We start from the raw sequence: 16,013 nt of genomic DNA, 5'->3' as shown, positions 1-16,013 counted from the left end.
GTTCACGACACCTGTATGCATTCCATCTTCAATGAGAATCACCACGTTTAAAGATGTAGGTAAGTGTTGATCATTTTTCAATATGTTCTGCGTGTTTTTCACAGGTTCTGCAGAACCATCTTCAGAGGTAGTTATATGGCACTCCTCTGATGCTACTCTCAAGACATTGCCAGGTACCATGGGCTACCTTTCTTCAGCCTTTATTACTTATTATGTGAGTTGTTATATTCAAATAATGATTCATCTTATACTTGAAAACTAAAATGAAGTTCCACACCATTGTTAGATTTGATGTAGCAATTCTCATTGTTTAGAGTTCCGCTCTTTGGGTGCTGGTGCGCCTGCTAATTAAAATTGTTTCTCAACATTTTGCACGAGTTTAGGGCATTGGTAAAGAAGAGTACCAATCCTGATTTCGATGAACTATTGTACAAAGAGGATGTCGAGCACAATCATTAGCACCGGCCTTCCTCAGCAACCAACCTGGTGTACACCATCAAGTATACTTCTCCTTTTACTGATTTCTTGTTATAGTATTCTTAGAGGCAAAAGCTAAAAGGTATCAAGACTTCTGGGGTATCAAAATGGCATACATTTCAGTGCCTAAAATTACTTGGATTGCTTTAGATTATGCCTTCAATTAAATATTTGTTATTATGCATTCAGCTTGGTTGTTGATTGCCTTCATGATGTCCACATAATAAGCTTACGAAGGGAGTTACAAAATAGACCACCATGTAATGCGGTTATTCAGGTATTATAATCTACAGCTGCTTCCTAAGAGATGTACTAAAATTTTCAATTAACAATAGTAATCAAGGCTTTCGTTGCCCTATGAGGACATGATGTATCTTATTTAGTTTTCTCATAGGATGCAGATTATGCAACTTCCTGTAGGTTGACATTTTCTTTAATAGCATTTTCTTTGTTTTGAGTTCACGGACTCTTGTACCAGAACATTAAGGAAAAAGGAAAAATTGTTTGTCGCCCCATAAGAATGCATAGCCAGGGTTGTGTTTTGAAACACTAATAGCTTGGTTAGAATGGCTTCCCCTTCCATTTTTAAAATTTTTTGTTGGATTTAAATTAAAGGGTTATCTCACTGCTCCCCTATTTTAGCCACTCAGTGGTTTGAGTCTCTCTCTCTCTCTCTCTCTCTCTCTCTCTCTCTCTCTCTCTCTCTCTCTCTCTCTCTCTCTCTCTCTCTCTGCAAGATTGTTTCTTGCTAATCAAACGATGTCGAAAAAGGGCAATGTATCGATGCCAGAGCTTCAGCATAAAGTTAAGGACTACTGATAGAGCCCTATGTTGTATGTTTATGCACTGTTTGATATCTGCTCAAGAGGTTACCAGTACCAGCTTGTATGATGTATGTTTGTGCACTACTATTAGTCATTAGACAAATAAATGTGTTTCGTGGTAAATTTTTTCCTTTGCTCATCAAGACGCGCGCGAGGGCGCGCGCCTTCTACTAGTCACATTATATAGATGGTACAAAGCATAACGACCTACTATACGTCACTAAAAGTACTTTGATAAACATTTGTTATTTTTCATAAACTTTATAAGGGTATATCGAATGCCTCCATAATGAAAATATATATAATCACAAAAAAAAATCTGAATATTTTTACCACTCGACAAATCTGAACCTAATTCACTACCGGACTCAGTGGCTTTGGGCACTCGGCAAAGCCCAATTTGCACTCGGCAAAGGCTTTGTCGAGTGCTGCACTCGGCAAAGGATACTCGGCAAAAAAATGGGATCGGCAAAGGTGTCTTTGCCAAGTGTCTTTTGTCAGGACACTCGGCAAAGCCTTTACCGAGTGCCCGACACTCGGCAAAGTTAGAACCGAAAAAAACCCGAAAAAAAGGAAAAAAATGGAAAAAAAAAATAATCGGTGGAGGCTCCCACCGGCCAGTGCCCGCCCATATCCGGCCTTTTTCGCGTAAAATTCACAGCAACGCGGCCGACGGGATTCGAACCCGCGACCTCCCCGTGCGCGCGAATCTCCTCTACCACTACACCTACACTGTCACTGTCTGGATTCCTGTTTTAGTTCCCAACATATTAGTACTAAATCGAGTGTAAATTGCTTGTTTAAGGCCCTAAACGAATTCAAATAAAAAAGTTATAAACTACAAAGTTTCATAACTTTTCGAGATCTACACTTTTAGTTTAGGAAGTTTTTTCATCCGAGGTCGTTTACAAAATTTGAATTTCAAAATTTTGAAATTCAAACGCAGTTTTGCATGACAAGATGATTTCAAATTAAAAAGTTGCCAACTACAATATTTCATAACTTTTCGAGATCTACAGAGTTTATTTTGGTTATTTTTCCATCCGAGGTCATTTGAAAAGTTTGAATTTTAAAATTTTGAAATTCAAACACAGTTTTGCATGGCAAGATGATTTCAAATCAAAAAGTTGCCAACTACAATGTTTCATAACTTTTCGAGATCTACAGAGTTTATTTTGGTTGTTTTTCCATCCGAGGTCGTTTGAAAAGTTTGAATTTTAAAATTTTGAAATTCAAACACAATTTTGCATGACAAGATGATTTCAAATCAAAAAGTTGCCAATTACAAAGTTTCATAACTTTTCGAGATATACAAAGTTTATTTTGGTCGTTTAGTCATCTGTTCATCCGACATGGTCGTTCTAACATTGTTCACAAATCTTATATATCTCTCTTGTAGTTTCATAAACTACAAGAGAGATGTTAGATTTGTGTACAAATTTATTTTACTTTGTCATATGAAGAAAAGACCAAAACAAACATTGTACATCTTGATGAGTTATATAACTTTGTAGTTGAAAACCTTTTTCATTTGAATTAATTTACTGCTTCAAAATGTGCTTTGAAATTTTCTTTGCCGAGTGTAAAAAAACACTCGGTAAAGAGCTTCTTTGCTGAGTGTCAAAAAAAAACACTCGGCAAAGACATCTTTGCCGAGTGTCCGAAAAACAACACTCGATAAATCACTTGGCACTCGGCAAAGAGCCGGTCTCCGGTAGTGATTAAAACACAATTTGCGTGAGGACAACAGCGTTGTCTTTGGGCGTTCTTTGTTTCCTTGCTCTTCCGTGTGACAGTTTGGGCAATGTTAAGTGTCAACCTTGCCAAGCCGAGCACAACCAAACTCACTCGCCAATGGAAAACAAGGAAAAAAAACTTGCAACAGGGATAGGGTATAGGGCCTGAGATGAGCTTGCCCACCTACGCTAATTGTGGCTCTCTCTACTTGCTCGCTTGGTAATGGTAAGGTAAAACACTGGCTGGCAAAGCATCAAAGCAGCCCCTCTATCTCTGATCAGGAAAAGAGAGCAAATTAAAATAGCAGTAGTATTATAATGATGACTACCAAGAGATGTGTCTTGTACTGTTGTTGGGCCTACTCTGCTTGCCCCATCGCAACCCGCTAACAGCATTGGGCTTTTATGTGGCCTTCAGCATTTAATCTGCGGGCCGGACTTGTTCCTAATTCCTTTTTTTAAAATGTATTTCTCATCTTAGAAATGAGAAAACATGTTCTGATTGGCTGCGGCGTTGTCTATGCTCGTGAAACCAGCAGATCGATCATGCATGTGTAACAGTACCACTGCAGTGTCTCGAAACAGAATAGCCCCAAGTGTAGCACCACAGTTTTACAGAGAGAGAAGCGAAGCCAAACAGGGACCAATGTAGCTGGGTACTTGGGTATGTCGAGTCGATGAACTCTAGCACGCGTGTCGCTGCACTAGCACCGTTCGGGATGGGGACGTGCACTGCATGCACCCAGCACGGCAGGCTAGCTCTAGCTGTGCCAGTAACCCACTATACTATGAGCTCCTTTGGTAGGGATTCTCAACCAGCTCCAGGAGTTGTTTTTTTAGCTTCCACTGCCAAATGGGTAGAAAGGGAAGTGCTCCGGCGAAGGAGCCCCGGGTTTTGCGCTCTCTGGTGCGAGTGCGGTCAGTTGGAGCCAAAAATTGTAGCTTCCACTGGCTCTGTCTAACTCGCGTGGGCCCCCATGGCGGCTCTAGTCGGATTTTCCCATGGAGGTGGAGGCATGGCGGAGACGGCGCGGTGGCGGGCGGGCGTGGTGGCGGGGTCGCACGGGGCCGCTGGCGGACACGGTGCGGTAGCCGCTGGCGGAGACGAAGCGGTGCGCTCGCCGGGGCTGCCGAGTGCCCGACCGCAAGCTTGCTAGGGGCCGCCGAGCGCCCGCACACTCGGCCGTTGGGGGCAGGGTCGCCAGAGAGGATGAGAGGATGAGGTCAAGAGGTTGGGGAGAGCCGGAGAGGATGAGGAGAGAGAAAAGAAGGAATGGGAGAGGAGGAGAAATGATGGGTCACGGTGGCTGGGCAACGGATAAGGTAAAGAAAAGAAGGGAAAAGAAAATAAAAGAAAAAAGGAAAACATAAGGGTATTATAAACCTTTTACTCTTTTGTGTACCTAAAAAAGTTGTTTTGTCAAACAATTAAAAAAAACAGATTCAACTTCCTAAGAAAAGTTGCTCCTTCGTAAGAGCTGGAACCGGAGCTATTTTTGAAGGAACCGAAGTCCTACCAAACGAGACCTATATGCCACTGCCACTGCCACTTTGTGGCCGAGCATGAAGTCTACCTCGCTTTCTCGTGCATCTCTATGGAGTGTATACGTGGAGTTGTGGACCGTAGACGGTATATTCCTTCCTGATGCTAGTCGATCGATCGCATAGCTCTCACGAGCCTATGTCTGTCTCTCGCTTTAGTTGAGAACAAAGGTAGCTACGGTACTAGTAAAACAACTGGCCGCCGTTGCTTCGCCGTTGGGAGAGGCTTTGATACGGCGCGCCCCTTTTGCCATGCACGCCGACTGCCCTGGCGCGCCGCAGCCCGCAGCCTGCAACTCTGCAAGTGGCCACCTGGCACAGAAAGCTTCCATGCATGGCGCCGCCCGGACGGGCAAGTACCTTCCAGAACCAGAACCCAGAAGGCCGCAGCAACAGTGCAGCAGGCCAGCAGGAGCGCAGAGAAAGACGTGTCGTCTGATCAAATCCCTCCAACGCCGACGCCCTATCCCTGCCGGCTGCCGCTCCTCATGGACCTAGCTGGACCCGTTCCAGCATAGACCACCGTCAGCAAGCCGCCACCGACAGGCGACAGTTCTTTGCATTGCATATGCATATCATATGCATATGCTCCGTGGACGTGGACGAGGACGATGAACTGCATGTGAGATCTGATGCTTTATTACACGATAGAAAAAAAAAATCCGTGGACAATCCAGCCAACAAATATGCACGGCAGGATCCGAATTCCAAAACCCAGTAAGGACGCCAGCGGCTCCTATAGACCGGGTGTACGTGGCACGGGTCCTGCCTCTGGCTCCGTCGTCTTCTCCCGACTCCCTCCCATCCCGTGCCCTCTTCTTTTCAGCGCGAAAGCGGGAAAAGCAGCAGCGGGGGCCGGAGGGGACAAAAGCGACGGAGAAACAGTGCTGGATCACAGGGCCCGCCCGCCCCCGTCCTGGGCTCCCCTCCACGCGGGTTCGTCCGTCCACGGCCCGCCGGGTGGGGTGGGGTGGGGCCAGGCCTTGCCGTGGCCCGTGGGGAAAGAGGAACCCCAAGCGTCACGCCTGCGAGGAGGGGCCCGGCCCTCCTCCTCACCCTTGCGTACACCGCAAGCGTACTTCTCGCACCTATCGCAGATCGGCACGCACTCACCTGCGCGCGGGCCCGGGGCTCTGTTGGCCCCACGGACACAGAGACCGAATCCGGGGTGCCTATGTGAAGGAACAGAAGCTCGCCGCTGTGGCTGCGGAATCACCACCCTTTTCCCGCTTTATCCGAATCCAACGCTTGTCGGCTAAACAATCGATAAAAATTACTGCGGCCAGTACAAGTTGGTTAACCCCGTTGCTTTCAGGGGACAGAGATCCCCCAACCAGAACGCGCCACGTGGCGGCACGCCGTGCGACTGGACGATCCATCCATCGATCCGGACCCGTCGGGGGGATGATGAGCGGCGCCGCGGGAACAGGAAAGGCCTTCCTCGATCGATCGGTTCGACGACGAGCTCTGCCACGTCGGCAATCAACGTGCCAACTCAACTCACGCGCGTTCCAGTTCCAGCACTGTACTGGTAATGGGGCACACCACTTGTAACGCGTGACAGCGCTGGATGAGATGAGACATGCATGAGAGAGAAGCTGAGCACACTCCATTTGTAGTAGTACTAACTTGCAAGCTAAGACGGGGTTACGCATGCACCTCAAAGAAGAATCTACGCATGTTGTTGCTTGCAAGCAAGCTACACAACACATGCCAAAAATGCAGCTGAAAAAACGAGTGCGACCCCCCCTTGCCATTTCGCATGAACAAAACCGCTGTCAGCCTGCCAATCCAACCCATCAACTTGCCTGAAACGCAGCACAGCGGAAGTGGTTCGAGTTCGACGCACTGCACTGCTCCGCAGCACTGCAGCTGCCAAAGCCAATCTGTCCCACACCCACTGGCGCACGCCATCTCTTTACTGGGCGCTCCGGGCTTGCTGCTCGTTTGTTGAGGCAGGATAGTGTTTTTTTTCTCACAATATACCAGCATATCAATCTAGAAATCAGCGATCAAATGCGCTGAAATCTCCGTGGTACCCTACCTCTGGCCTCTGGGAATCACGGCCAGTGTACTTGAGAAGCATAAAGTTTTGTACTGCGCCGGTGTTGTCATGGTGGTTATGACTACCATGGTAATGAGTCCATGATTTGGTAGTGATAAGGAGCAGTAGTAACTACCAGTAACCATGCTCTTTGGGTGCAGTGCGCTGCAGTAAAAAAAGTGATGCTACTGTACTGGTTTTCCTTGCATTCCTTCTCGTACTTGCCTGCAGGCAGCACTGAGTAAACTATTGCGGCGGTGTAGTTATGCACCTACTGCTCCTAATCAAGGTTGCTCCCGTAATTCAATTTGTTTGATTGACTATTTGGTGCCATCGCATGTGGAGGGATTTTTTTTTTCCTTTAAATTTCTGCACGGTCAATAGCCACGCTATGCAGCACAGGACCATTCAAAATTAAACGTGACAGCTGACATCTTGCATCGGATTTTTATAGTAAAAACGAGAGGAATAAACGAAGACACCAAGCAATCTTTCGCCCTGAATCAATTAGCTAAAATACTGGTGCATTTAACTTTTTGTATTTACAATATAAAAAATTGGTACATTTACGGAACAGTTTTGCTTAGCTCAATTACCCCTACGCTAACTGCAGTGAAAGGCTCGCGAGCCCTACATTTTGACATCCTAGAACAACCCAAATGTTTCTCTATCTTGTATTGATTTTTTTTAAACACATAAATACTGCATGGGCAAAATATTTTAGCTGATCTATGATCGCCTGAAATCGTCCAGGTTTATCTTTAGAGTTATATAATTTACTTTTGCATATTTGTTCTTGGAAAAATATAGATGGCTGAACCAGAAAAAAATTTGGTCAATAGACTTACAGAAAATCAGCAAACTGGTAAAAAGAAATGGCAAAAAATGTACTATCTGGATTCTTTATATTTTGGTGATACTAGCAGTATATAGTAAACCGAAACAAAATACGTAGAAAAAACCACTTCTCATCTTATCTCAGTTCTCTTAAACCTGTCCCCACTATGGCACCACCTGCCTGCCATTCCCACTCCTGGTATCCTATGATATCAGCCAAAGCTGTGAACTCCTCCATTCCAGTTCTTCTCCACCTCGTCCTCCTCCTGCTCCTGCCTGCTCGCCTGCCCCCCAAATTCACCTCGGCCACCCTCCACCACCTCGTCGGCGCGGGCAGCGGTTCGTCTCGTCGTCCTCCTACCTGACGACGTCGCTGTTCGCGCTCTCGCCGCGTGCCGCGCACCCATTCCTCGCCTCGCCCTCGCCTCCCGCGAGTTCCACGCCCTCTGTGCCGCCACCCCACCCGGAGCCACTCCTCGCCGCGCGCCGCGCCCTCCGCATCTCCGACCTCCACATCTCCCTCCTCCGAAGCAGGCCACCTCGACTCCTTCTCTTGCACGCAGTCATTGCTCACCCCCGTCTTCACCCCACTGCTGGTACTGGAGGTGGAGATCTGCCCCGACTTGCATTTTGTTAGTATTTTGTTTGGTAATAACTTGGCCCTACCTTTGCTTCGTTCTTTTGTTCTTGTTTGAGTCTCCGCTTTCTCTGATGTGAGCAAACGAAACTTTCGGGGATGGAAACTACAATCTTTCCATTTTTCCTGCGATTTGGTTGCTGCTAATGGAGTATCAATGCCAGTCTGTTTTTATTTTATTTTTTGGCGGTTCAACTTAACCGTCATGTCCCCTCCTTTTGTGGGTTGCTCATTCATTCGTGCAGTGTGTTCCTAGTCCTCCGCTTTGGCGAATGCGCATTGTATCAGTGGTGCCGAAATGGGCCGCCTTTGTTAGATCATTTTGGGGTACGATGATAATTTGGCTGCTGTCTTATTCATCAATGCTAATGTCAGGTTGCAAAATAATACATCTATGATGTATCCTTTATTATGATTCAGTAAGCAAGATCTGTAGTATTGCTTAACATCTTTGCTGCGCACTGGTTCAGGTCTAGAGGTTTCAGCGTGCAAATTTTACAGTCCGTACAATCACTATACTGTCTTGTGCTGCAGCTAACAACCTATTCCTGCTTTGATTTCATCAAAATGAACTGTTATATAGCAATGCCAGCACTTGATACGAATCTGATTTTTTCTGATTTCTACTTTCATGGGACGAAGTTTAACACAACTTTGATTGGTTGATTTCTGATAGGTTCATGTTTCATCATAAGGAGTGAATAGCAGTCGACAAATGGAACTCCACTACATAAACACTGGATTTCCATACACAATCACCGAGAGCTTCATGGATTTCTTTGAGGGTCTCACTTATGCTCATGCTGACTTTGCTCTTATGGATGGCTTTCAGGATCAGGTATTCAAAACGTTACTGCCATGTTTCTCAAATGATCTTATACAGCAGCCCTCGAGCCCGACTCATTAAGACCTTAGCTGTAAATTTTTTAGTTTGTTACCCTGTGTTTTGCCACACCTATGCAATACTTTTGGCATAGCACTGAACTCTCAGGAAGGAAAAAAAAGGCTTAATCCAGATGGCTGTAATTGACTGCCTCAGCTTACGATCTTATTTCCTTAACATTGTCTGCTTTGATTCACAATGATTTGCCACTACTGTGCAGGGTAATCCGTACTGGGCAATGATGCATACAAACTCATACAAGTATGGATACTCTGGTCCTGGGAACTATTACAGCTATGCTCATGTCTATGACATAGACGACTACATGCATAGAGCTGATGGTGGGCGCAGAGTATGGGATAACACTACACCTGCAAACAATGTGGACTCTGCCAATGTTGTCCTGCAGGGCAGTGAAGCTCCCCGCACAACTACAAATACTACTACCTGAGGAATGTAAGTTTGAAAACACAAAAACACAAGTCCTGAAAATTACATAGTTTTGGGAACTATTGCTAATCTCTGGTTAAATTGCTAAGAATGTACTGTGATACACTCAATTTTATCACTATCACTTCCTTTGCTATCAATTTACTTTGTGCTTAAATAGTGAAAAGGTTATTTTTTAGGGTTTCACATCAGATGGTGGGCGAAGAATATGGGATAACACCACACATTCTTTCACCTGGGAATTAAATTTACTCTCATTAATCTGCATTTATGTTGCAACTGGACACATGTGAAGTAGGGTTGTCATGAGTAATGTTTGCGATCAAGGTAGTTTTACATCTAAATTGCATTACAACAACAACAAAGCCATTAAGTCCCAAACAAATTAGGGTAGGGTAGAGTTGAAACCCAGCAGAAGCAATCAAGGTTCAGGCACGTGAATAGCTGTTTTTCCAAGCACTCCTATCTAAGGTTAAGTCTTTGGGTATATTCCATCATTTCAAGTCTCCTTTTATTCCCTCTACCCAAGTCTACTTCGGTCTTCCTCTGTCTCTCTACACGTTACTATCCTGGCTTAGGATTCCACTACGCACCGGTGCCTCTGGAGGTCTCCGTTGTACATGTCCAAACCATCTCAACCAGTGTTGGACAAGCTTTTCTTCAATTGGTGCCACCCCTAATCTATCACGTATATCATCGTTCCGAACTCGATCCCTTCTTGTATGACCGTAAATCCAACGCAACATACGCATTTCCGCGACACTTATCTGTTGAACATGTCGTCTTTTCGTAGGCCAACATTCTGCACCATACAACATAGCAGGTCTAATCGTCGTCCTATAAAACTTGCCTTTTAGCTTCTGTGGTACCCTTTTGTCATATAGGACACCAGATGCTTGGCGCCACTTCATCCACCCTGCTTTGATTCTATGGCTAACATTTTCATCAATATCCCCGTCTCTCTGTAGCATTGATCATAAATATCGAAAGGTATCCTTCCTAAGCACTGCTTGACCTTCCAAACTAATATCTTCCTCCTCCCGAGTAGTAGTGCCGAAGTCACATCTCATATACTCAGTTTTAGTTCTACTGAGTCTAAAACCTTTGGACTCAAAAGTCTCTCGCCATAAATCCAGTTTCTGATTCACTCATGTCCGGCTTTTATCAACTAGCACTACATCGTCCGCGAAAAGCATACACCAAGGGATGTCCCCTTGTATGCCCCTTGTGACCTCATCCATCACTAAGGCAAACAGATAAGGGCTCAAAGCTGACCCTTGATGTAGTCCTATCCTAATCGAAAAGTCATCCGTGTCTCCATCACTTGTTCGAACACTAGTCACAACATTGTTGTACATGTCCTTAATGAGCCCGACGTACTTCGTTGGGACTTTATGTTTGTCCAAAGCCCACCACATAATATTCCTTGGTATTTTATCATAAGCCTTCTCCAAGTCAATAAAAACCATATGTAGGTCATTCTTCTCCTTATACCGCGCCATAACTTGTCTTATTAAGAAAATGACTTACATGGTTGACCTTCCGGACATGAAACCAAATTGGTTCATAGAGACACGCGTTATTGCTCTCAAGCGATGCTCGATAACTCTCTCCCATAGCTTCATAGTATGGCTCATCAACTTAATTCCCCGGTAATTAGTACAACTTTGAATATCCTCTTTATTCTTGTAGGTCGGTACCAATATACTTCTCCTCCACTCGTCAGGCATCTTGTTCGATCGAAAAATATGGCTGAACAGCTTGGTTAGCCATACTATAGCTATGTCCCCGATGCATCTCCACACCTCGATTGGGATACCATCCGGTCACATCGTCTTACCTCCTTTCATTCTTTTCAACGCCTCTCTGACCTCAGATTCTTGGATTCTCCACACAAAGCGCCTATTGGTGTCATCAAAAGAGTCATCCAACTGAAAGGTTGTGTCCGTATTCTCACCATTGAACAATTTGTCAAAATACTCTTGCCATCGATGTCGGATCTCATCCTCCTTCACCAAGAGATGCTCCATTTCATCCTTAATGTACTTAACTTAGTTGAAGTCCCTTGTCTTTCTCTCACGAACCCTTGCCATCCTATAAATGTCCTTCTCTCCTTCCTTCGTACTCAAATATTGGTAAAGATCCTCGTACGCTCTACCATTTGCCACACTTACAGCTCGTTTTGCAGTCTTCTTTGCCACCTTGTACTTCACTATGTTGTCCATACTCCTGTCATGGTACAAGCGTCTATAGCATTCGTTCTTCTCCTTAATAGTCCTTTGGACTTCCTCGTTCCACCGCCAAGTATCTTTAGCCTCGCCTCCACTTCCTTTGGTTACTCCACACACCTCTGAGGCCACCTTCCGAATGTTGGTTGCCATCTTCTCCCACATGTTGTTTATGTCCTCTTCTACGTGTGGGAGAAGATGGCAACCAACATTCGGAAGGTGGCCTCAGAGGTGTGTGGAGTAACCAAAGGAAGTTTCCTTTCTATACATCTAAATTGCATTATGAGCAAATAATACTCCCATTGAAGTTTCCTTTCTAAGAGGACCGGTAAACAAATATGCATGGTTGTATAACCATGCAACTCTAATGTCTCTGTCTATATGAAGGCATTCTTCATTCGCTCCCAGGGTGTCTGACAAGAAGAGTTTTGTAGTGTATGGCCATCAGTTACTGCTGTTATCTGATTAGGCTCCATTTGTTGTCTCTTTATTAGATTTTTGGTTGTAAAATAGGCAACCTTGGACATTATACTGATAAGAGAGTAGACATCCCAATTGTTTGAAGTTTTAACCATACTTTGTACATGTCGGAACCATCTGATAATTTGATTTTTTTTTTTTTAAAGTTATGGCAAGCTTAGGGAAATGCAAGGCATGCATAAAGCGAGACCTGTTTGTGAATTTGATTGTTACATTAACATTCACTAACAAGTCATAAGATTAAATCCTTTTTCCTTGAAGTCAGGCAGTCCAACTTTCAACTTCTCAGAATCATCTTTGGTTTTGCACATCCTTTTTGACAATGTAATTTACTCTCTGATGTTGTTCTTTTTACAGGCATCCAACAGGTACACCAAAGTCCGGATAGTCCTCAGGTAAATGATTATTTTGAGCATGGTTATCTTTGACCCAATAAACCCTTCTCCTGCAAGGAATGTCGTATCCCCCCCACCCCCACACCCACTACAGTATGAATTCCTCTTCTCCTTTTGTTGTTATTCATGTCTCCGATTCAAAGTCAATTTATATGGCTGGCGTGCCTAAAAAAAGGTGTTTATATTGTTCGGGTATAGATGCCATAAAAGTTGTCTCCAGTAGCTAATAAATCTGACAATATAACATGCCTATTGTATTGTTTGTTGCTTCTATTAATTTTACGTTCCACATTGTATATATTACAATTATGCATTCAACTCAACATATCATGTGATGTTCAGTTATTGTTCATTCATAAGCACTAAAACATGCTTGCTGCAGTTTCTTGTCCATATGTTTTGTGAGATCACATTTATGTTGTCTGTTGTGGATGGACATGCTTTCCAGTTGCTTCACTGGAAATCGTTATTATGTTTGTAGGTTGTTTGGCAAGACAACATTGACCCTGACAACATGACATATGAGGTTAGTGACTTCCCTGCACCAATCTTTTGTCCATGGTATTGTGATGGTTATGTAAGGTACAACAGACACTTCAAATATGTATTGTTGTACCTATTGCTTGTACTTTAGACCTGTACTCTTAGCTACATAGGCAAGAGACTGCATAGATTATACCATGCATTATTGTATTAGTCCAAGAGTGTACCATGAGCAAGTTATAATCAAATTCTCCAAATGGAGAATGGCTCCTCACTGCACTGCCAACCACTTCGTTTTCTTAATTGCTTACGGAGGTTGCCTTTTGACAAAGTTACTTTAGCCATTGCAAATCACATCATATGTACCCCTTGCTAGCTAATGTCACTGTTAGCTATTTTCAGGTTCAGTGGGACCACCAGTTTATGAACTTTTTTCTTTTCAGATGAAGTTTTTGCTTGGCCTAGAGTAGGTGTTGATTGTGCCAATAAACAATAATTTCCTTTGCGTATGCATTGTATGGGGCTTTCTCCTTTATAACTCAAATAAGAGTGGACGGGAGTTATATGGATGGTTACGAACCAGTAGTTGCAAATCTGTTATTTATATGTGAAAATATGAAACGAAGCAATGTCTAGTAGCCAGTATGGCTGTATGTGACATGATCCCTGGCTGGTCTATATTGATAGACTTCCCCAAACCCTCTTCATTGCTTAACATTTAAGGTGAAAAAACATTTTTAGTTTTTACTTGAACAATCATGTTTTTTTTTGGGTTTGTTTATCTGAAAAACTCCTTGTAAGGATTGCCTAAATGTGTTGCTTCTCTTTGTTCATGCAATGGTACAGTTGATATAACAGTATGGTGTCAATGGTTGAGCTATATTTCTGCTAACCGTTCTTTTTTGCTAAGTTCTTCAAGTATTTCATTTCTAGTGTACATATATCAATTTTGTTCTCTCGTTTGATTACTTCAAAAACTCCATAACGAACAAGTTTTGTTGACAGGAACTGTTGGATTTGGGTGAGGTAGTTGGAACCCAGAGCCGTGGTCTCTCCCAAGAACGCATTTCGTCGCTTCCTGTCATGAAGTACAAGTGTGGTTTCTTTTCAAGGAAGAAAACACGCCGTGAAAGGTCAGATTATAATATGCTGCATCATTATATGTTTGATGTAAAAATATGATCCTTGCTTATCATAGTGGAGCAGCGTATGCAATTATTTGCAACAACTTTGTACGGCTTCTTCAATGGACATGAAGTTAACCGCAGGACTTTCCTTTCGGTGTCAGGTGTGTGATTTGCCAAATGGAGTACAGGAGAGGAAATTTGCAGATGACACTTCCATGCAAGCATGTATATCATGCCAGCTGCGTGACAAGATGGCTTAGTATAAACAAGGTCAGCAACCAAATATTGGCGAGACGCCTACTTTTAATTTCTTTCCTGTGTTTCTTTCGCTTAATGAAAGTACATTCCTTTCGCAGGTATGCCCTGTTTGCTTTGCTGAAGTTCCTGGCGACGAACCTAAGAGGCAATGAGTCATCAGTTATGAGGCCGCTATGAAGTTGTTGCGCTTTGAAGCTGAGTAGTGAGTACTGCCCGCAATGGATGCCTGATTTCTGCTTGAAGGCAGCTTATTGTCCCTTCTTTAGAATTGTGTATTAGCACCATATTACCAAATATAGGTTATTATCAGATGTATTTAGTGTTTGGTTCAGCGTTTTGTAACGTAATCAAATCAGGGGGAAAGAGGTACCGTTACTTGTGTTTGGTTGGACGAGGCCCATAATGCAACCTTTTATAACTAATTAGAGGCTCCACCTCTACGTTATTAAAATCCTAAATCCTCCCGAGATGCTTTAGAGAAAAGGGGTAAAAATTTCAAAAATTATCATCGAACATCTAGTCTTTAATTTAGTAAAATCATCATTATGAAAAATAAATAAAATATAACCCTTCAGAATCGTGTCTAAATTAATCATCCGTGCCATTATGAAAGGCAATTTAAAATAATCATATTGAAAAAATGTTGTTGATCACTTTAATGCCACAAGCACTACGTCGAGTGATAGATATTTTTTATATGACTATGATTTTTATGTTTGAATAAATTTAGATTTAAATTGTCTTATTTGAAATCATAAATTTGAATACAGTTCTGTCAGTACTCAGCTACCGATGGCAACCTCAGAAGAGACTACGAGCAAGATGGGCCAGGAGATCTCGAAGATACGGGCCGACAGGCCAAGGCCCAGGAAGGTGAACCCCAAATACACCGGAAAGGATTGGGCCGTCTGACTTCCGCCTGCGTGCGTGAAGAGGCTTGTCCTCTGTAATCAGTATAAAGGGAAACAGAACTCCAGAAAGGAGGGGATCGCGTTGTAACAGATTGAAAACCCGAGCTAAATCATTCATCTGCCTCTACTTTTCTTCTTCCTCCTCTGTATCTACCAACTCCTCTCGCTATCCCAACTGTCATCTCTCACATTTGGTATCAGATTCCTTCGATCCTCCATTCGACGATCTGGAGCCCCCGTCCGCCGCATCTCACGACCATTTCACCCGTCGCCAGAAGAAGTTCGGCGTGATGGACCCCACTCAGAAGCTGTTGCTCGATGAGATGGATCGCCGTTTCGGCACACGCTTCGACAGCATCGACCGCCGCTTCGACGACCTGGAGCAGAAGTTCGACGGTACCGCGAGTGCTTCATCGACTCGCCTCGACGCGCTGGAGAACGCGGCGAAGGTGTTCGACGAATGGCGCCCGGGAGTCGACGGCCTCATCGACGATTTGCGGGTCGAGGTGAACCGTCTGGCGTCCCTCAAGCTGGAGGTCGGGAAGATCTCCAAGTTCATGGAGAGATCCATGGTGGACGGTCCGAGCATTACTCCTGGTCTTCATGGATCCATGCCGTCCGTGTTCGTCGCCAAGTCCTCGTCCGCCCCTGCCTCGCCGAGTGCGGCCGTCTTCGCCAACAACCCCATGCGTTCACCTGCG

The 16,013-nt window shown here is 44.2% G+C and overlaps 1 protein-coding gene across 1 annotated transcript; it reads left to right on the top strand.

Moving 5' to 3' along the window:
- Window positions 1–4,831: 4,831 nt before the first annotated feature.
- Window positions 4,832–14,712, top strand: LOC136537406 (E3 ubiquitin-protein ligase BIG BROTHER-like). Its single transcript, XM_066529387.1, has 9 exons — window positions 4,832–4,974; window positions 7,704–8,056; window positions 8,793–8,935; window positions 9,201–9,423; window positions 12,496–12,533; window positions 13,015–13,059; window positions 14,022–14,149; window positions 14,305–14,413; window positions 14,500–14,712. The coding sequence occupies exons 1-9, from the start codon at window positions 4,832–4,834 to the stop codon at window positions 14,551–14,553; spliced, it is 1,236 nt and encodes a 411-aa protein (XP_066385484.1). The 3' UTR covers window positions 14,554–14,712.
- Window positions 14,713–16,013: the final 1,301 nt, after the last annotated feature.

The sequence above is a fragment of the Miscanthus floridulus genome, chromosome 2 (genome assembly GCF_019320115.1).
Source record: "Miscanthus floridulus cultivar M001 chromosome 2, ASM1932011v1, whole genome shotgun sequence".
Taxonomy (NCBI): Eukaryota; Viridiplantae; Streptophyta; class Magnoliopsida; order Poales; family Poaceae; genus Miscanthus; species Miscanthus floridulus.
The sequence above is the reverse complement of the archived record's forward strand: the minus strand, read 5'-3'. Positions and strand labels throughout refer to the sequence as shown.